The 20,305-nt window shown below is 28.5% G+C and overlaps 4 protein-coding genes across 9 annotated transcripts in view; 2 read left to right on the top strand and 2 right to left on the bottom strand.

Moving 5' to 3' along the window:
* The first annotated feature begins 383 nt into the window (after positions 1-383).
* On the top strand, positions 384-4,656 carry LOC131671647 (protein lethal(2)denticleless). Of its 2 annotated transcripts, XM_058948237.1 has the most exons (8): positions 384-729; positions 835-1,079; positions 1,192-1,372; positions 1,433-1,664; positions 1,734-1,939; positions 2,241-2,443; positions 2,517-2,727; positions 2,808-4,656. In XM_058948237.1, exons 1-8 carry the CDS (start codon positions 687-689, stop codon positions 3,386-3,388), a joined length of 1,902 nt encoding a protein of 633 aa, XP_058804220.1. In that variant the 5' UTR covers positions 384-686; the 3' UTR covers positions 3,389-4,656. The 2 variants fall into 2 exon arrangements, with proteins under 2 accessions (XP_058804220.1, XP_058804222.1); XM_058948239.1 differs by lacking the exon at positions 384-729 and having other exon boundaries at positions 873-1,014.
* A 193-nt stretch (positions 4,657-4,849) lies between these two features.
* LOC131671651 (acylglycerol kinase, mitochondrial) lies at positions 4,850-7,559 on the bottom strand. Of its 2 annotated transcripts, none has more exons than XM_058948246.1 (9): positions 7,505-7,559; positions 7,310-7,425; positions 7,023-7,142; positions 6,562-6,952; positions 6,239-6,354; positions 5,939-6,114; positions 5,731-5,880; positions 5,515-5,645; positions 4,850-5,221 (listed from the first exon to the last, which is right to left on the bottom strand). In XM_058948246.1, exons 2-9 carry the CDS (start codon positions 7,417-7,419, stop codon positions 5,102-5,104), a joined length of 1,314 nt encoding a protein of 437 aa, XP_058804229.1. In that variant the 5' UTR covers positions 7,420-7,425; positions 7,505-7,559; the 3' UTR covers positions 4,850-5,101. The 2 variants fall into 2 exon arrangements, with proteins under 2 accessions (XP_058804229.1, XP_058804230.1); XM_058948247.1 differs by having other exon boundaries at positions 4,852-5,221; positions 7,023-7,110; positions 7,505-7,548.
* An 8-nt stretch (positions 7,560-7,567) lies between these two features.
* On the top strand, positions 7,568-11,005 carry LOC131671649 (uncharacterized). 2 transcript variants are annotated; one of them, XM_058948241.1, is made up of 6 exons: positions 7,568-7,617; positions 7,894-8,010; positions 8,206-8,599; positions 8,664-9,380; positions 9,454-9,565; positions 9,909-11,005. In XM_058948241.1, the coding sequence occupies exons 2-6, from the start codon at positions 7,973-7,975 to the stop codon at positions 10,031-10,033; spliced, it is 1,386 nt and encodes a 461-aa protein (XP_058804224.1). In that variant the 5' UTR covers positions 7,568-7,617; positions 7,894-7,972; the 3' UTR covers positions 10,034-11,005. The 2 variants fall into 2 exon arrangements, with proteins under 2 accessions (XP_058804224.1, XP_058804223.1); XM_058948240.1 differs by lacking the exon at positions 7,568-7,617 and having other exon boundaries at positions 7,694-8,010.
* A 465-nt stretch (positions 11,006-11,470) lies between these two features.
* Positions 11,471-20,305, bottom strand: part of LOC131671646 (WD repeat and FYVE domain-containing protein 3) — a 49,123-nt gene continuing 40,288 nt past the window's right edge. For all 3 annotated transcript variants that reach the window (XM_058948234.1, XM_058948236.1, XM_058948235.1), the window contains exons 39-46: positions 20,050-20,303; positions 19,751-19,978; positions 19,492-19,683; positions 18,666-18,837; positions 18,335-18,578; positions 18,010-18,264; positions 13,847-14,044; positions 11,471-13,532 (exon numbers count right to left, since the gene is read on the bottom strand). In XM_058948234.1, the coding sequence (XP_058804217.1) occupies positions 13,418-13,532; positions 13,847-14,044; positions 18,010-18,264; positions 18,335-18,578; positions 18,666-18,837; positions 19,492-19,683; positions 19,751-19,978; positions 20,050-20,303 (1,658 nt within the window). In that variant the 3' untranslated portion in view covers positions 11,471-13,417. The remainder of the gene's footprint in view (positions 13,533-13,846; positions 14,045-18,009; positions 18,265-18,334; positions 18,579-18,665; positions 18,838-19,491; positions 19,684-19,750; positions 19,979-20,049; positions 20,304-20,305) is intronic.

The raw sequence follows: 20,305 nt of genomic DNA, 5'->3' as shown, positions 1-20,305 counted from the left end.
GGCAAAGGGTGTTGACACTGTTCTATGGGCGCTAGTTGCGGGAAAATTTAAACGATCTATGTATCTTGTATTTTTTTTTATATTGATTAATTTTTTTGTATATCATGGATGTTCACATGGCAATTGGACAATCAGTCAATTAAAAAATGAGTTGAAAAAGAGGAATGCAAAAATGACTGATAAAAAAGCAGATCTAGTAGAGAGGTTAGAAAATACTTTGAAAATTTCTTATCAACAAATGGGGCTATGTAAATTATTTCATTTCAGGTTGATTAGTTAACTATAGTGCCTATAGAATAGTGTCGCCCCTAGCGGCAGAAATAATCATTGCCCAACTGCCTCCGTCCCCACCCCTCAGAGCGACCAGATCCCAGTGACTTTCATGCAAACGATCGGAGCTGCAGTTATACTGGCTTAAACTTAAATACTGAAATTTATTGGATGGACAATACAACCGGATACACCAATAAGTAGTCAAGAGTGCTAAGAGTATCAAGCGACGAAGAACGTACCATACATACAAACGTATATATATATATATACATACATATATCTAATTCTGTATAATTCATTGTTGGTTACAATATTTTGCGGGAAAAGTGACAGCTCAATGTAGATTAAAGATGTAAAGTCGTTGATGAAATCGTTATTAATAAAAATTTACGCATTCATCAAATAGAAACGCCATGAATATTGCTCAATCAATAAGTCTTAGAGAGAAAGGATTAAGTAAGTGTTACTGAACATTAATTTGTTACGAATATTATTTCATAGAATACAGTTTAAAAGTAATGACTGTTTTAAGAATTTTGATTTATGAAAGAACTTTTTTAGAATTCGTTCAAGACTATGATATTGCATTATTCCGTTTAAAATGTTACAATGAAGATGTATACAGGGGAATTGCACCAAATGCAGATGCCCCTGATTTTAATCCAGAGCCTCCAGTTTTCACGTGTCGTTTTTCTTCAACTTCTGGTTATGAGGAAATTATAGCTTTAGCTAATGAAGATGGTAAATTTGCATTGCAAGATACTACTCAAAGAAAAAAATTAGATGCACCATTGGATGGAACTCAAGTAATAAGTTGAAAAACAGAATAAATTTTTCAATCGTTTTCAAATAAATCACTTATTTGTTGTTTATATGACTAAAAATCTTTTGATTTTCAATAACAAATTTATTTTTCAGGCACATTCAGATGCTATATTTGACATAGCTTGGATGCCACAAGAAATGAAATTGATTACTGCATCAGGAGATCATTCTGCTCGTTTATGGGATGTTTCACAAGAAGAGATAAAAGAATTACAAATATTTCATGCTCATACTCGTAGTGTTAAAAATGTTGCTTTTCGACCTCAAGATAAAGGTAATCAAAAGAGATTTTAATTGAACAATTTGACTTATAGAATTATTGTACATTTTTTAGCTGTTTTTGCCACTGGAGCTAGAGATGGTGCAATAATGATTTGGGATATCAGAGCAACGAACAGTAATCGTCCAGATAACTCCATTTACTATGCACATTGTACAAAGTTATTAAGTAGAATAAAGCAGCGTAGGACACCCTTAAACAAATTCAAACACAATCGAGTTCAAAGTATTACAGGTTTAGTTTTTCAAGATGATTATACATTATTGTCATGTTCTTCAGGAGATGGGTTTGTTTTCTTTTGTATTGTTACTTAACATCAGATTTTATATTTCTAATTTGATATCTTCCAACTCAGGTTGATAAAAGTTTGGGATCTCAGAAAAAATTATACAACTCACAAAAAAGATCCTATTCCAAAATATACAATGAATTATGGTGGGAAAAGCAATAGTAATGGATTTACTTCTTTAGTAGTTTGTCCATATGGAATTACTTTATATGCAAGTTGTATGGATAATACAATATATGCATATAACGTTTTATCCTACAATCCTAAACCAAGTAAAGCCACAAAAGCATACTATTTATTAAAGTTAAGATTAATCCTTAGAGTCATAGTGTTCTACAGTGGACAATACTTGAAAACATTAGCAAAATTACAAAATTAAATAAATACTAAATTTTATCTTTACATTATACAAACTGAACAATCTATATTCTGCAAATTTAAATACTTCAAGAGTCATATGTCGAATTTGATTGAGTTATATTCGAGTTAATTATTTTGATAAAATTGCAAATTTTTAAATAAAGTTGTAACTCTAAGGATTAAGATATTTATTGTTAAATTTCTTTAATATAGTTGCAGAATATTATGGGCATAAAAATTCAACATTCTATGTAAAAGCTTGCTTAAGTCCAGATGGAAAATATCTTGCCAGTGGCTCAAGTGATGAACTAGCATACATCTGGCATACTAAAAAACCTGGTACACCTTTACTCAAACTTTCTGGTCACAGAGAAGAAGTAACATGTATCGCTTGGTGCAGTGTAGGCGAGTCAAAAGTAATTTCCAATCAAAATTGGAGTATACATAGATTTATAGAAATAACAATATATAATTTCAACATGCTTTTAGATTGTTACTTGTTCAGATGACTCTTGTCACAGGATATGGACAGTAGGAAAAGAGCATATTAATGAAGATGAAAAAATAAATATACATGGTTATGCTGAACCTATTCTCCAATCACCAATGAACGAAGCAAAAAGAAACTTAGAAACTACCCCTACTCTGTCTAGACTTAGAGTAAACAGAGATTGCTCTTCAGAGTCTGATATTACTCCAGGTAGATCCAAATATTTATAATTATTATTTAACGATTTAATTTTTTTTAAACGATAAATTCTTTAAATTGTCGTTTCACAGATGGTGATTATAATATTAGATCTGTAAAGAGAAATTATACGCAAATGTCCAGTGGTTACTGGTCAGAAGGCGGTTATAAATCTATTTTGTCACCAATTCAAGAAAACGTTGAAGCTCCATTGAAACGACCTAATTTAGAAATTAAGGGAGCCCGACGACTTTTTAGCCCTAATAATAAAATGGAAACTCACGTGCAAAACAGTATTAGAACGTTAAATAATAGTTGCGAATCCGACGAGCCAGGCCCAAGTTCATCTTTGAAATTCAACATGTCAGTACCTTTTTCACTCACATCAAACCTGCCTAATTTTGTATTAGATGGAACTGCGCCTCATTTACTAGAAATGTCACCTCGAAAATCCAAAGAAAATATTGATTGGCTTACTAAAATAAGGAAGAATAAATGCGCTAAACAAATTTGTAATAATGCTGAGAAATTATCTAGTCCTAAAAGTCATGTGACGCCTGATCGTAGTACGACGAGATCAAAGTCTACTGAACCACGAAAAATGCCAGTAAGTCCTCTACTTCAATTTTTTAAGCCAACAATCAAAAATTTTAGTAGTGATTTACAGAATTAATACAATTATGATATTTCTAGAAAATTATTTTGCTAACATGACATATCATTAAATGACGGATTCATTCAGTGATAAAAAATTACTATTATAAGAATCTAAAAGAATCATGAATTTTATTTAAAAAATAGAACAAATATTACGTATGACAGATACGTTATATTCCTTTTCGAAAACCGTTTAAAGCCTCCTTAAATATATTCATGTAGATAAAAAAAATTTATAGCTAGTTCTCTCTCATGTGTCGCTTAAATTAGAGATGTTCCTGCTCAAATTGTAACGAGTGCTTGGAAAAATTACCATCTACAAATCCGTATTCATATATTGCGAATTCATCAAATTTGAAATATTTACTGCAACCATTCTATGTAAAAATCAGTCGTGAATAAAAAAAAACTATTATTCGTTTATAACAAAATTTTTTTTAGATAGGTATAGAGATACTGAATAATCACATTATTTATCATCTAGGCGTTATTTTAAAATATATACAATTTTTTATATCAAATTAGATATCTCTACATTTGTCATACCAGCAAATCATGTTAGCCTTTACCTTACTGATAAATTTTACTTGTTAGTAATAGTTACGTAAACACTTTTCATGAATGTTCTATAATTATTTTATTATGAATCGAACTAATATTTTATTTTCGTCATAAGTGATTACAAAAAACGATTATAATTGAGGCATGAGCATTTGCAGACGGTAATTTTTTGGAACATCTATTATCTATAATTTAAACAACCTTCAAGGGGTAAAGCGTGCCAAATTTTTCCTATTTACTATTTATAGATTTTGAAGTATTACAGAGATAATAATTTTTTATGATTCTTAGAGATTAGTTTTTATTTTTATTTTATATTAGTATTATACTGACAAGTGCCATAGCATGTTATATAAACAGTATGTAAGAAGATTACTCTACAGAATTGATCACTCAATAATGATAATATAAAAATTTAACAATGGTAAATTATATATTTTTTATGAACTTGAAACAATTTTAAAAGTCATGATAGTTTAATTAACAAACATTATTACTAAAATCATCATAAATAATTGTTAAGACATAATAAATATATTGAAAAGAAATACAAAAATAATTGTATGTTAACTAAACAGACAATTTTAATGGTAACAGAAGAATTTAGCTCACTTTCTATTTGTATTTTATAAGCACATCTTTTATAAATTTTATAACAGATAGATTTGCATTTAATACTGAAAAATATCTTATTTTTGTAAACACATGTTAATGCAAACCACATTTTCTCCTTTAAATATTAATAGTAAAATTATGAAATATAATGTGTTAAACCCTAAGTTAATTGTCGTAATTAAGGCGAGTTTTATATAAAAATTACTTATTGTACAAAAATTTGGAAAGTATTCTATACTAGAATTTGAATTAAAAAGTTGAAGTTGTTTGCTATTGTAAATTTATAAAAGGTATGACAACATTTTTACTCAAAAAAATGATAGACCTTAAGTATATATATTACAATATTTACAGTTATCATGCATTAGTATATATGATAGTAATGAATAAACTTATGAGTTATTTACAGAATTATAACTTTGTATCAAATACTATAAGTTTTTAAAATAAAGTTTTATATTTTTGTTAAAAATGATGTGTCTATATTTTGAAGAGGTAATAATATAACTAGGATAAATTTTGTTATATACATAAGAACATATTTATACGTTCATCAACTTGTATTCACATCTTTAGGGTAGAATATTTTTAAAGTTTTCGGTATTAGTTTCAATTTAACTGGTTTCAATTCAAATTCTTCATTGTCTATATAAAATGAGCGTTCTTTATCCTTCTGCAATAAACATATTTTACTTTAATTAACTGATATTCACGTAACGATAATCAATTGTGTAGTGCTAATTTTGCTCTTGAAGTCAGAATTACTTTATCATTTCCTAAATTTTTAAATTATATAAATATAGGAAATTAAGGTATCCCGATTCATGAAAAATTTAAAAATATATATATATATGAATTTGCAACGGATTTTAATCCACCCGTGAAAATCTGGTAATGATCTATTGGACCTTCTATAACTGACATTTTTTTATAATAAAAATTTCTAAGACCAATTTTTATACTTACAAAATTATGCAATTGTGAAGGATGTATTTCTATTTCTCTGGCCTCTAATGTTTTATTAACTAATGTTTTTTGGCCGTTTAATCTTCGCCAACCCTCAGTAACAAATTCCATGTAGCTAATATTTGGAGGTCCTATGAAGAGTATTAATTATAGATTAATGTAACAGTTAACTAGTAAGTAGATATAAAATATAAATATCTGATTAATTAAACATACCCAATTCTACTTTCAGTGATGGTATCATATTTTTTTTGTCCACTTTAACATTCTCAGTTTTTATATGTAGTTCAGTAGTAGAAATAGGTATTTCATGAACTATACTACAGTTCTTATTAATTATTTTACTATGATCTGCATTATTATCTCCTATGATAATATTTCCATTCAGTAATAATTAATGATGAAAATAACTATAATTTATTACCATTAGGAGACTGTTTAATTTTTGGCACAAATGAATGCCACCACCGTTTATTTAATGTAGGGTCTTGTTTATGGTGGCAATTAGAGCATCCACTACATGGATCAAAGTAACGCAGTACACCATTGCAATCCCAATTAATATCACTTTTGAAACCACTGAATATGTATGTAACATATCTAAAAGGATAAAAATTTTTCTAAATAATTTTGCAAATAAAAAATGTAATCTTTATATATTTTATATGAGTTTTTAATATTTATTTGATTATAATTTAAAATTCATATTAAACAAGAGACTAACGTTCTCAATATACCCAAATACCAATATTTGTCTGATCTGCAATGAGCATCATTCCATGCACCCCATTCAACTGAGCCAACAGCATAAATTGGTTCAGCTAGATGCTCTGCATCTTTCTAAAAATATAATTAATGAATATTGACTCTTTTTTTTTATCAAGTTACTAATTAAATAAAAATATTAGTAATCATTATCATAAAATAATCATTAAATTCCAAATCAACATAATTAATTTTAAGGAATTAGTTATTCTTTTACATAAAATACTACACAGCAATGTTTATTTGATATAAAAATAATTCTGTAATAATTCCATAAATTACCTCCAACAATTCAACTTCAAGGACATCAACAAACTTTGTTTTTCCTCTAAGAATAGCAATTGTAGCATCAGTAAGCTTTCGTACTTCAACCAAATTTGGATATCCATGAAATAATGAATCTGCAACTTTATTGGTCTTACCCAAAGGTAATATTCCAATAGGCAATTCTTTAATAGCTGAACTATTGTGTTTGTATTTGCGCATCATTCCAGTAACAACATCTGATAATGTACCATCTCCTCCAGCTACGATTATAATATCAGTTTGATTATTCAAATTTCCTATTAGATTTCTTGCTTGATTTTCTGATTGAGTTTGTATAATCGTTACGGCATAACCAGCAAGATGTAAAATTGGCTCACAATACTTTTCAAATAACTTCTTAGCCTTTCTGAAATATTCCATTATATTTATTTATTTTAAAAAGTTTATATTATGAAACAAAAATCAATCATTGTAACCTTTTTTTGGCCACTGGATTAAGAATTACTGTTACATGTTGAGGTTTGTGATTTGCCAGTAGAGACTGATCTCCATATGTAACTGCTTCTAGACAATATTCTCTCATAATTTGTTGGATGCTTTAAAATTAGTTTAAATAATGATAATTAATATTTAAATAATAATTATTGTTTGTAACTTATTTAATACGAAATATTTTTCATCAAATAGGGAATGTTTACATCATTTTCAAAAAAAAATCATTATCAAAAAGAATATGAAAACGAGCCACATATTAAATATTTACTTGTAGTAATCTTTGCTATAGGAAACGCCATAAGATAATGCTGCTGTCCCTACAATTGATTTTTTCCAATTATTTTTTATAACTTTTAAAAAGTTGATCACACGATACATTTTCTTCTGTAATTAATATTCTAATTATTAATTAATGCAAAAAAATGTTTCTTGCATAAAAGAAAAAAATATTGATTACTATTACAGAATTCACAACAAAAAATAAACACGAGTTACAGAATGGAACAGCTGAATGCAAACTTATAATAATACCCAACAGAGGGCACTGAGTAATACTTTGTTAGCATTGGTTCATTGGTATGTATTCTATCTACATATTCTACATACATTATATATTATGTAGCGCTAGTAGTATGTATGTACTACAAATCCATGCATCCTCCATGATGCAGACATACATATATATATACAGAACTTAAAAAAGCTAAAAGTGTGACAGTTACGCATATATGATTTATACGCAATAGTTTGTTCATGTATTGAAAAAATTTTCTTTCAAAATAACAAATATCTTTATTATTTCTTGTCCCCAGTTAAAAACTTAGTAAATTTAATAGTTATTATTTACTATAGGTATTTATAAACTGTGAATCACTACGATCAATAGTTACTTCCATAAAATATAATATAAATAGTTATAATTATATGAAAAATGCCTCCAAAAAAAACAAAAACAAATTCTAATGCAAGGTATGCATACTGCTATTTATATTTATACACATTTCATTCTGCTTAATTGCCAATTATTACTACCAACAAATTATTTACATCTAATCATGCTGACTTATAATAGTGTAATAATGTATTATTAAGATATTACTATTTTTTCCATAAGACATTACCATAAATTTTCATTACTAATGTCAACCAATATTTATATTTTAGGCATTTTACATATAATTCAGTTTCTATTCAAACTGAGATTGATTGCAATTATGAAACAATGATTTGTGATTATAAAAAGCAAATAAATGATCTTACTAAAAAAATTGCTGACTATGAAGTAAAATGTTTTAAACTACAAGATGAAAATACAATTTTAAAACATCAAAATTTGAAACTTCTGAAAAGTACAAGTACCAGTGTATTAGTAAAAAATGATTTGATTGATAATGCAACCATAAAAAAAAAATCTATCAGTACAGACATTGACAGCATGTCTACGAAAGGCTGTGGTTGTAAAGGTAGTTGTGCTAATAAGATATGTGGCTGTGTGAAGAAAGGTGTTTCTTGTAATAAAAAGTTGTGTAAGTGTAACAATGTCCAGTGCAGGAACCAGGTAAAAGAATTTAAAACCTTTGATTTTCATGTTAATATTTTTAATAAATTGAAAAATGTTGCAGGATTTCGACAAGGAAAATACTGCTAATCAAAATGAACTATCACAGGAAAGTCAAAAAGCTCTAGAAAAATTAGGACGCTTAACTTTGAATCAAGAAATCCTTCATGCATCAGAGAAAAAAAAAAAAATTTTACTTACAGATCATGAAAATATGATGAATGTTGAGAAATACTCTGCAAGTCCATTTGGTACCAGAAGGCGATTATTCACACAAGACTCAGATGACACAGTGGATGTTTCAGTATCTGAATCAAACTCACTCTTGAATAATAAAGAATGCTCTAACAAACCAGAAATTCAATTTCCTCATACAACTGCAGTAAACCATGATAGAAAACTTAAAAATAAAGATGGACAATTTAAAATTATAGTAACTACCGATGATATACAAAATGAAATACCATTACAATTATTATCTGATAAAATAGATGTAGGTGACAATTTTCTGCCTAAAATATCGAAAGTCCTTCATTCTCCAAAAGATGTAAATAAATTGAAACCTCATTCATCAGATGAGTACATTGTTCGAAGAAGATATAAAAATCAAGTTTCTCCATCTAATGAAGAGATAGACGAGAAGAAAAATATAGAAGAGATAGTCAATTCAAGAAAAGTGCAACATTTACCAAAACCATCAGATAAACATCAAGTTTTGGAAAATGAGATTAAGAGTTCTCTTTCGCAGGTATCAGATACTACTAACAGCAATAATATTTTGGTAAGCACTGTTTTAATCGGGGTGATTTATCAATAACAATAGTATTTCTCATATTAATTAACTTTGATTGTAGGATGTGAGTTTAAATCCAATGGTACCTAAACGACAATTAGCTAGAAGCCCTATTAGTGCAACAGGAAATATTATGCCAAATGAAAGTAAACGATTTTCTCCACCAAAAAAAGGTAACCAAATCCATATAAATGTTAAAAAGTTGTACAATAGTGAAAGTTGCATTTCTTAGGAAAATAATGAGAATTTTATAACTTACTGTTACTCTATATAGTCATTTATTTTTTTCAAATTTACTTCGAGATGTTTAATGGATCTATTGTTTAAGCTAGTATACACTTTTTGATTTTCAAACCAAAATTATTTTTGGTGCGAAATAATGAAAATAGCTAACTCATTTTCAATTGATGTTATATAAATGTATGCATTGTGATAAAAATGTTTACAGAATTGAATATTTATTCAGAAATTTTAATAGAAATCTGGAATTCTAACAGTTATTTTGTATTTTTTCAGAATTAGCTGTTCCAGAAGTTAATTGGGAACAACATAAGTCAGAATTAATAATGTGTAGAATATGTAAACGGAAATTCTTTCCTCACAGAATCGATAAACATGTTGCTTCTTGTAAGGGCATTTAATAGTATTCAACAAAAACAACTTGGTTTCAATGAAATGTTTTCTTCGAAACTGAAGTATTTGTTAATTTTTGAGTAGATAATATTCATTTATTTAATCTTTTTACTTTATTTTGACAGCTTTCAATTAATATAATTATGCTAATATTTATCCTAGATTATATATTAATTATTATTCATTTCATGAAGTGTGTTAAATAGTGGTAGGCCGACTTTGTTGCGTTCAGATACTGATTCTACATAGTTTAAATTCTACGCGAATTTCTAAATCTTATTTATTTAATATAATATTTTTCTATTGAACACGAAAAATAATATTTTCTTATAAATTAAAATATTATAGAATATTATATCTTTTTACAAAAAAATTAATAAACAATTAATTAAAAAAAAATAGTCTACATGACATAACATATTAATTTGGTCATTTTTTAATAATTAACTGACGGCTTTTTAAACATAGAATTATTTCAAATATTTATTTATTCTTGCAGAAATATTTTATGTAAAAATATACTTTAAGCTAATTATGTTCTAATCGAATTATACACTTAAAAGTTTATATGTTCAATAATGTTTTCTTGTTTAATAAACACTATAGATAGATATCTTCTATTTAATTAAAAAAACATTATATTAAATGAATATTTAAAAATTTGTGTAGAATCGGTATCTATACGAAAGAAACAGGCTGAGCCGTAATAGAAGTGTGATTTTTACTATCTTTTACTGTTCATAGTTGTAAATTGATTTCTAATTATTATTTAATATCAATTAGAATTTTTAAACGTCAATTGTCGTTATTTTATTTTATTTGCGACACTTAAAAGTTTTAGAATTGTCAGATTTACATAAAGTTGTATACTAGTTTAAAATTGATATATATATATATACATATAAAAATTGTTGATATTTGTAATGTGTATAACATATTCAAAACTTTCTTCTACATATGAAATCGAAAACAGCACAAATTGTTCATTTTATTACTCAAAATAAAAAGATTTTTACATGTATTGGCTGTGTCTTTTTAATATATTACTCAGCTGAAGGCAACATGAAATTGAATAATTAAAACAAAGAAACGGAAGTTTTATAAAAACGTGCTTTAATTATGTTTCTTAATATTTATAAATTTAGATTAATAACATAAATTAGTTCATAGAAGTTTCCTAGAAAAATAAAAATTGGTTTTAATTGTGTTTGCGTGCAACAACATCTTTATAGATTTTTCTTATCTATCCCGTTATGCTCTAGGTGTCCTTCTACTGTTCTTGCAAAAGTTTTGTATTTATATAAAAAATTTCTAATATATAATAATTTATATAAAAAATTGTCTAATAAATTTATTGTACATTAAATGAATATTGAAATAACGGGAAAAAGAGGATGTGGAATAATTAGCAGTCCTAGTTACTTTATCATAGTTTCAATTTAATTGGAATCTTTGAAGGCAAATATGTAGAAATTACATATTTTAAATATACTTTTACAATTTTCACATTTTATAGACAATGATTACAAGTTTTTGACATTTTCACATATCTACATATCTTTTTATGAAGTATTCAAATATGAAGCCTCGATCTGTTCTTTTCAGTATAAGTTTCTCATGCATACAAATTTTGCAATTAAATAAAACTCAAATTTGTTATAGTTCAATTTTTTTTTGTAAAAAAATCGAAGACAGATATTTGTGCAGAGATTTAGTATTGTTATATATACATATATATATATATATATATATAACACACACACACACTTACCATTTTTTAATATTAAAAAAAATCTGTTGCAGTAATTGATTACTATCTTTGAACCAATCATTTATTTTCTATATTCTAACACAAAATATTTTGCGTTTACAACTGACATTGTTTCGTATATTTCGATCATATTTGCAATAGAATAAGGGTAAAGGCCCACTTTATAGATTTTGAACGTTATTTACCCTTATTATTGCCTATGAATTGTTTCTTTTCCTATTGAAATATAATATTGTCTAGTGATAGCATTAAACAGTGTAATCTATTAGCTGAGTCTCATGGTTTACATAAAACGTTCTAAAATCGCACATTTAGTTTTATATATTAATTTAAATCAAAAGAAGTATTTGATCAGAATTAATAATTACCAAAAATAAAAATGTTTATCTCTAACTTAAGATGGGTGATTAAATGTTTTGTAATGCTATAAATGAAAATGTCTCAATGTACATATATTTATAAGCTTTGAAATTATTTATACTTTTTATTTGTTCAAATTAAGCTCCAGTTTGGAAACCAATATTCAGAACTATCATTATTAAAAATAAAGCTACTTGCGTTTTGAACCATAATTATTAAATTTCTCTATATTCGCAAATTTCTAATGTATCAATGACAACATAGGGAATTTCGAATTCTTCAAAATTGAATCAGTATAGTACAATACCAATATCTGTTTCAAAAATCTATAAACATTCAAAGAACAGCGTAACTTTTAGTGCAGAATGTGAACGTTAGCACATACTTAAATAAAATTGATTCTATTATGGAATTCGATTGTCAAGGCTGGTTTATAATTGTATATGTCCAGTTAAAATAAAACTTAATTTTCAATAATGTTAGTTTATTTGATGTCCGTATTTTATTATATGAAATTATGAATGTCTCAATAATTAGTTTTTTATAATATAATATAATAAATAACCTATATTAATACAGATTGCATCTTTCTTGTGGCAAAAATATAATACTAATGATAATTTGGATATTCATTACATATTTATTTTTAAATTAAGTTTTTAATGCATTGTTGCAAACAAAAGTAAAAACTTTAAAAACGTAAGCTAACGTGGTTTATACATTGTAATAGCTACATTTAATAAATCTTATGTATAATTGTAAATACAATTTGTAAATAATAATAATCACGTTTATCAATTCCCAACACACGTAAATCTGTGTTCGGTACATAAAAATCACAGATAAAAAATAATTAATGTCTCATTCAGTTGTTACAAATACAATTTTCCGTATAAAAAAAAGTTCACCATAAAGCAGACTAGTATAAAATTGTATTAAAAAAGATAATAAGTTAGTCAAATTTTATGTCAGTCCCGGTTTTTCTAATATTTATATTCATTTAATTGTTTTTTCTTTCATAAAGAACTAAATATGTTGATCAAATGATCAGTATTTTCTTTTTTATATTTCAATAGCTTTCAATATTTGTAACGTATATTTACACGAGAATTCAATAATTAGTTTGTTGCATTGATTAATTGTTTGTTATAACTGAACAAACAATATGACAAACTGATTTTTTCATCACACACCTATATACAAACAAATCTAATTTTTCATAACTCGTAGATATACTATAACTTGTAAGAATTATATATCATTAAGAGTTGCTTTCAGTAGAGTTTTGAGAATGTAGCATAGAATGGCATCCTTGACACACCCGTACAGGCTTCACAATGCCCAACCTTGCAATTTTCGATACAAATCGACTACACCTATGAAAAAATGTGCAATGTCAAATTAAATATATAATTTCACCTTTTCGCCATCGTATTTACTAGTAAACAAAATTTTTGTTCCAGATAGCTGCGCTTCTTCAAAATCATAGCTTTAAGAGCGATAATGTGATTAATTCCGAAACATATTAGTTTTCGGATAGTTCGTACAAAAACTTTCAAAATTTATCATAGAATTCATATAGATATATTAAGAACTGAAGTGTTGGATCTTTTAATTAATATGCCTTACGCTATTGAGAATTCTGTAAATCCATAACGATAGTAGCCCAAAGATATTACAAAAAACTTACTTAGCACAGAATACTTGACCACAATTCCGACAATGGTGTCTTCTTTCATAAAGAGTGAATTTAACTCCACAACCTACGCAAGAGTCAACACCCTCATCTTTCAACCAATGATCAGCAATATTTCGACCTGGTTGTTCACATACGCTCCATGAAAAAACACGTCCACGTGTATCCCCAACATAAACCGTTCGATGGTCTCTGTAATACAGTATTAATTATTTCATTATGTTAATTTTCCGTAAATAAGGATTAGTTTCAAGTTATTTCGCATTTTCCCTCAAGTATATTCTTCATAGAGAAACGCTTTTAAGACATATAGTCAAATTTGATTTTAATCAACTTATAAAAATCCTAATTTTATTTAGGTAGAAACATCTTTTATGCCTAGTCATTTCGAAACGAAATTAAAATTAAGCATCTTGATTGATTAATTAAGTTTATACTCAAATTTCAATATGAATAGATTTGAATTTTAAGAAAGTTATCATGAACTTTGCTCAACTACATTATTCACAAAATTGAGAGATGTAAAAAAAGTTTCAGATTTTTGAGCTCATTTTCAACAAGGGATAACTCGAAAAGAAATGGTTGTATAGAAAAAAAGAAAATTGCAGCTTCAAGATTCTAGCTTTTGGATCTGAGCTGTAAAATTTTTTAACGTAGGCGGTTTTTTCAAGTAGTCATCGAAAAACCAATGAAAAAAAAGTTTCTAAATTTTTCTTCATTTTAAGCACATTATGAGCAGATAGCTCAGGATATCGGACAGTGCTACGTAGCGGGCCAATTTGCCAGCTAAGCAAAATATATGCGTGTGAAAATAAACTTGATAGGCGTAAAAGTAATGGTTAGATTTTTGCTAAATTTGGTAATGGGTCTTATTTTGAACTATATTTTATATACATTAATTTATATTTTTATATTTGATAAGTGATCCTCGCAACTTGCCCCGCTCATAATGTGTTAAAATGGCTTGTGAACTTTAACAAATTTTTTTCTATTATGTGACTTTTAAACACTTTTAGGCAATTTAATCAGCTCTGATTTACTTTTTTAAACTACCCTTTACCATGATTTGGCTCAAAATGATTGCGGATCAAAGCAAAACAGTCCATTTTGACTTTGATAATCAATTGTTCGGAATCCAATGATTGTACAGAAAACGAAAGTTGGGTATTAAAATCTGCAAAACATTTTCTATGACATGTAATTAGTGGCTTTTGATAAAAAAAATTTTTTCGAAGTGATAATGTTGATTGAAAAAAGTTGAAAATTTACGATTTTGAAGATATTTAGAAAATTTGGTATAACTTTAGATACAACGAATGAATGAAGGATATCAACTGTCTTTTTTCATTCTCAAAGTGTTTTTAAAAACTCTCAAAATTGCGAAGCGTACAGAATTTTTTTCTTTTGACCTGAAGGTTCAAAATTAAGGTTTCTGTCAAAAATCACCGTACAAGCAATTTCATAAGATTTTTATTCATTTTTTCAACTTTAAAATTTGTGTCATAGCTGTAATGAGTAAATTTTATATTGAAAGACAAAAAGTACCAAGAAAAATATGCATAAAAAATATTTTTTCAAAAATTTCGTTTCTCCACATGTACGCAATGCTTTATTACTATAATTTTTACTGCTTTCACCTACAGTAAAAAAATGCAAAACATTTTTTACCAAAAAAAAATTTATTTGAAAAAGAATGTCTAAAAAATAAAAAAAAAATTTTACTGTCTTAATGATGTTCTTCTCTTCCCAAAAAATTTTTGTACTTATTTAAATAATAACCACCTTTGTTTTAAATGTCAATTTAAAAAATTAATTAAAGTTGATATACCCCCTAATGGTCGACTAATTCTCTTCATACAAAACTCGGAAATTTTATGTTTTTTACAGCTTCTATTGTTACAATACAGTTTCTTAACAACCACAAAGGTTTTTTTTTACAAAATTACCTCGATAAATTTTTTTGCAAAACCATCTCAAATATTTGATTATTTTTTGATATTTGATGCCAAGGTGTCTCAAGGGATTCTCTGCCACGGATGTAGCTAACATTATTACCCTACTCCAAGAGGGTCATAATCGAGTCGAAGTTTCTGCGCGAATGAGGGTAAGCCAGTCGGTTATTAGTCGGGCTTATGCTCCATTCAATGAAAGCCAAACCTATGATCGACGACTAAGTCAAGATGGGCGACAAATCACTATCATGCGCGACAATAGAGCTATCGTTCGTCAATCTTGTCGAAAACCTATGGCGCATGCAACTGGTCAAATTTTAACTGTCGAAAACTTCCTCTCCAACGACGCATCTCTGCCCCAACGATCCGAAATCAGTTACATGAGCAAGGTCTCCATGCTCGTCGGCAAAATCGTGGCGTTTGATAGTGGTTCAGTAATGATGTAAACAGGCATTTTTTACAATACAAAAAATCCATTAGTGATCGTTAAATTGTCAAAGGATATATTAATGGAATTCTCGAACCACACGTTCTCCCTGTACGCAGATGGATGAATTTCATTCTTATGCAGGATGATGCTCGCTCTCACACTGCCGTATGTATCAGAAATTTTCTTGCTAATAACAAAATGGTAAAGACGAATCACCCGCCAGTAAGTCCCGATTTGAATCTTATCGAGCATGTATGGTACATGCTTAAGCGCCGATTGCGGAAGGACTACCCGCAATTGTATAATTTATGTCAGCTGTTTCAAGCTCTGATCCAATGTTGGCGGGAAATAATGTCAGTCAGGCATTTAGAAGTGCATCAATATGCGAGAAAGTTTACAAGCGATAATCCAAAGCAGGGGCGGCAATACTAGATATTGATTGAAGTTATTAAATACGGTGGTATTGACGAACCACCGGATTTCGTACTTTCCAAAGAACCATACATACAATCTTTCGAAGATGAGTTTGGTGTCGTGAAATACGACGGAATTAATGAAACACCGGGTCTCATACCTTCCAAAGAACCACGCATATAGATAAATACATGCGTGCGGGTGTACAAAGCGCGTAAATCTGACTGTGCTGAGAAAAAAAATTAAAAAAAATTTTTTTTAAAAACATTTTTTATACATATTTTTCTTGGTAATTTTTGTCTTTGAATAGAGCATTTACTTATTACAGCTATGACACAAATTTTAAAGTTAAAAAAATGAATAAAAATCTTATAAAATTGCTTGTACGGTGATTTTTGACAGAAACCTTAATTTTGAACCTTCAGGTCAAAAGAAAAAAATTCTGTACGCTTCGCAATTTTGAGAGTTTTTAAAAACACTTTGAGAATGAAAAAAGACAGTTGATATCCTTCATTCATTCGTTGTATCTAAAGTTATACCAAATTTTCTAAATATCTTCAAAATCGTAAATTTTCAACTTTTTTCAATCAACATTATCACTTCGAAAAAATTTTTTTTATCAAAAGCCACTAATTACATGTCATAGAAAATGTTTTGCAGATTTTAATACCCAACTTTCGTTTTCTGTACAATCATTGGATTCCGAACAATTGATTATTAAAGTCAAAATGGACTGTTTTGCTTTGATCGGCAATCATTTTGAGCCAAGTCATTATACGGGACACTTTATAAAAGCTGATTCGATTGCCTAAAAGAGTTTAAAAGTCACACGATAGAAAAAATTTTTTTATTTCACAGACCTTAAACTTGATATTTCAAACTTTTTTAAAGTTTCAAGACGAAGAAAAATTTAAAAGAAATTTTTTCGTTGGTTTTTCGGTGACTACTTGAAAACCGCCTAAGCTAATAAATTTTACAGCTCAGATCTAAAAACAAAAAACTTGAAGCTACAATTTCCCTTTTTTCTGTACGACCATTTTCCTTCGCGTTATTCCTTGTTGAAAGTGATCCCAAAAATCTAGAATTTTTGTGAGTAGTGTATATTGAAGACATTTAAAAAGTTTAATTTATTTTTTGAATATAATTTGAGAAAAATGATTAGTTATTAATTAAAGCAGCTTTTTTGACAATAATAATGCATTTCGATACTAGTGCAAGAAAGTAATTTGAGGGTGAACAGATCTTAACAGAGTAATTAGTTAATTAGCTTGCTTCGCTCGTACCTTGTATCGTACACTTGTATCGTAATGTACTATATTATAGACCGTATACATATACGAAAAATTCATAGTTGAAACTACCTTGATACAGCTAGTGCTGTTATAGACGCGGGTTCAGCATTATCTTTTCGGTCATAGGCAGTGTGCATTGTTAATTTACTTCTAAAGACAAGCTGTCTTTGCCACTTGAAACCCTCTCGTAAAACATTTTGAGGATTAATTCGTTTAGATTTTATATCAGCCTCCGTTATCACAACAAAGCTATCCGTAAGACTAGTATCACTTTTACTAGTTCTCATAGCCGTGTCAGATTCCACAATACTGTTAGCTGATTCACTAAAATAAAAATGTAATTATGTACAATTAATTGATTATACAAAATTGTATATTTTATAAAATGCATTACATCATTTGAGTTCCTTCACTGTCAGCACGTCCGCCTCCTTCGCTTTTTCTAAATAATGGATTACCTCGACTTTTCCTTCTCAGAACCACGGTAGACGCATTACTTTGAGGGGAAAGTTTATTTACGGATCCATTACTCGATTCATTATCAGAACATTCTTCTTTTTCTTCGTGTGATCTAGATGCCTCTTTTGAATTTTCCGCTTCTGACAAACTGCTCTCGGAACCACTTTTTGCCATGGTGCCTAAAAATTAAATAATTCAAATTGGTGCATTTTGTTTTCTTTTCTCTTTTTGTTTATTTGCTTTTTAAAAGAAAAGAAAAAATGTACCTGAGCTTTCATTCGATATACTCATTTGTTTTACTAATTCATGAACTCGTTTCTTCGTTGATTCTTTTTTATTTTCTTCTTTGCATTTTTCTTTATTTTGGTTCTTGTTCATCTCGACTTCTTCAACTTTATCTTCTTCGGCAGGGACTTGCACATAGTCCATAGACCACATCTAGAATATAGGTAATTTATATATGTACGATTTCAATATTGATGAATCAACAATTAACGTTATTTGTAATGAGTAACAATAAATTATTAAGCATTTGTTAGTCTGTGTTTGGCAAAATAAATATTAATCAATATTTATGGTAATGAAAAAAAAAATGTTAAAATGAGAGTAACGGAGCGTCAGTAAGAGCTAAGACCTCTGTGCAAGAGGTCGCGAGTTCGAGTCCCAGAAATAAGAAAATTTTGAGAAATGAAATTTTCATGTGCTTATTACCGTGACTCTTGATAGATCGAATTTTACTTTAAACTGTAGGTTTATTGGTCTAGTCATGTTAGACGTAAAAGTTTTCCTCCCACACCTTTCCAGATATAGGAGGAGGTTGGTTGCACGCTTTTCATAACTATAAAAGATTAATGCGTATAGATTTCTAGTCTACTCTTGCAGAGTTGAAAACGAATTTTGTTTTTTGAAGTAACAATAACAATAACAATGATAATAATTATCACGTCCATTTGGAAACGTAGAAAATAATTATCCACACAGAATAAAAAATGATGTCAGATTAAAAGTAGGCAGTTAGAGATAATTAATCTCATTAATAATGTTGAAATGAAGTAGTAAGTGACAGATTGGACAGAGAATGTTTCAACTCACTCTTGCCACTCCATCAGTCGAACCTGTCATAATAACATTTTGTGAATCCCATTCATGTGTTTGACTAAATGCTACGCATAATATTTGTTGCATTCTATCAGCCCTCCCTACGCAAGTATTGACTTTTGCCAATTCATCTCCATTGATACTCCATACGTGTAGCCACGTTGCTGCACAAGTTGCAATATCGCCCTGTAAAGTAATGGCATTAGCATCACGCTATTATTGAGATAATTATTGATTCTGAAAGGATTCTTACTGTTAGATCATTGATTGCAACAGCAGCAACAGGTCCCGCGTGTCCTCTTAGTTGACGAACAAATAAACACCTTGAAAGATCCCAAATAATTGCTGTGCCATCTCTAGACCCAGAAACAATTACATTATAGGCCGGGCTTGAAGCTAAACAAGTAACAGCATCTGTATGGCCATATAGGCACTGTTTAATTGAAAGTTGCCTCTTTGAATACTCCAACACAGTTACAACCTATAAGTCAGATGCCAATTGAGGCCGTTCATTCAAGATTTTGATATAAATAGCTTATAAAATAAACATACGGAGCTTGTTCCAGCTGTAACTATCAATTTTGAAGATGGGCATACACAGGCGACGATTTCTCCACTGCTTTGCATCATTGTTTCACAAACAAATACAGCTTTGTCACTATCATAATTTCCAACTCTGAGTGAATGATCAGCAAATCCCCATGCTACATATTTATTATACGATGGAGGAATCAACGTTTTATTTTGTTCAACAGCAAGTACAGCTTTTTCAATATGTAAAATTTGTCCCACTGGCCATTTTAGTTCT

This window comes from Phymastichus coffea, unplaced genomic scaffold (assembly GCF_024137745.1).
Source record: "Phymastichus coffea isolate CEN01 unplaced genomic scaffold, Cenicafe_Pcof_1.1 PCOF00131, whole genome shotgun sequence".
NCBI classification, from domain to species: domain Eukaryota; kingdom Metazoa; phylum Arthropoda; class Insecta; order Hymenoptera; family Eulophidae; genus Phymastichus; species Phymastichus coffea.
This window is presented reverse-complemented; position numbering and strand designations above follow the sequence as displayed.

Bases quoted from the DNA above. Each gene is read 5' to 3' on its own strand.
- LOC131671651 (XM_058948246.1), bottom strand. From the start codon at position 7,419: ATGTATCGTGTGATCAACTTTTTAAAAGTTATAAAAAATAATTGGAAA. The intron at 7,143-7,309 runs GTAAATATTTAA...CTAATTTTAAAG, and splicing joins TATAGCAAAGATTACTACAA to CATCCAACAAATTATGAGAG. The intron at 6,953-7,022 runs GTTACAATGATT...GGAATATTTCAG, and splicing joins AATCCAGTGGCCAAAAAAAG to AAAGGCTAAGAAGTTATTTG.
- LOC131671647 (XM_058948237.1), top strand. From the start codon at position 687: ATGAATATTGCTCAATCAATAAGTCTTAGAGAGAAAGGATTAA. The intron at 730-834 runs GTAAGTGTTACT...GAACTTTTTTAG, and splicing joins TCTTAGAGAGAAAGGATTAA to AATTCGTTCAAGACTATGAT. The intron at 1,080-1,191 runs GTAATAAGTTGA...TTTATTTTTCAG, and splicing joins CACCATTGGATGGAACTCAA to GCACATTCAGATGCTATATT.
- LOC131671649 (XM_058948241.1), top strand. From the start codon at position 7,973: ATGCCTCCAAAAAAAACAAAAACAAATTCTAATGCAAG. The intron at 8,600-8,663 runs GTAAAAGAATTT...AAAATGTTGCAG, and splicing joins ATGTCCAGTGCAGGAACCAG to GATTTCGACAAGGAAAATAC. The intron at 9,566-9,908 runs GTAACCAAATCC...GTATTTTTTCAG, and splicing joins ATTTTCTCCACCAAAAAAAG to AATTAGCTGTTCCAGAAGTT.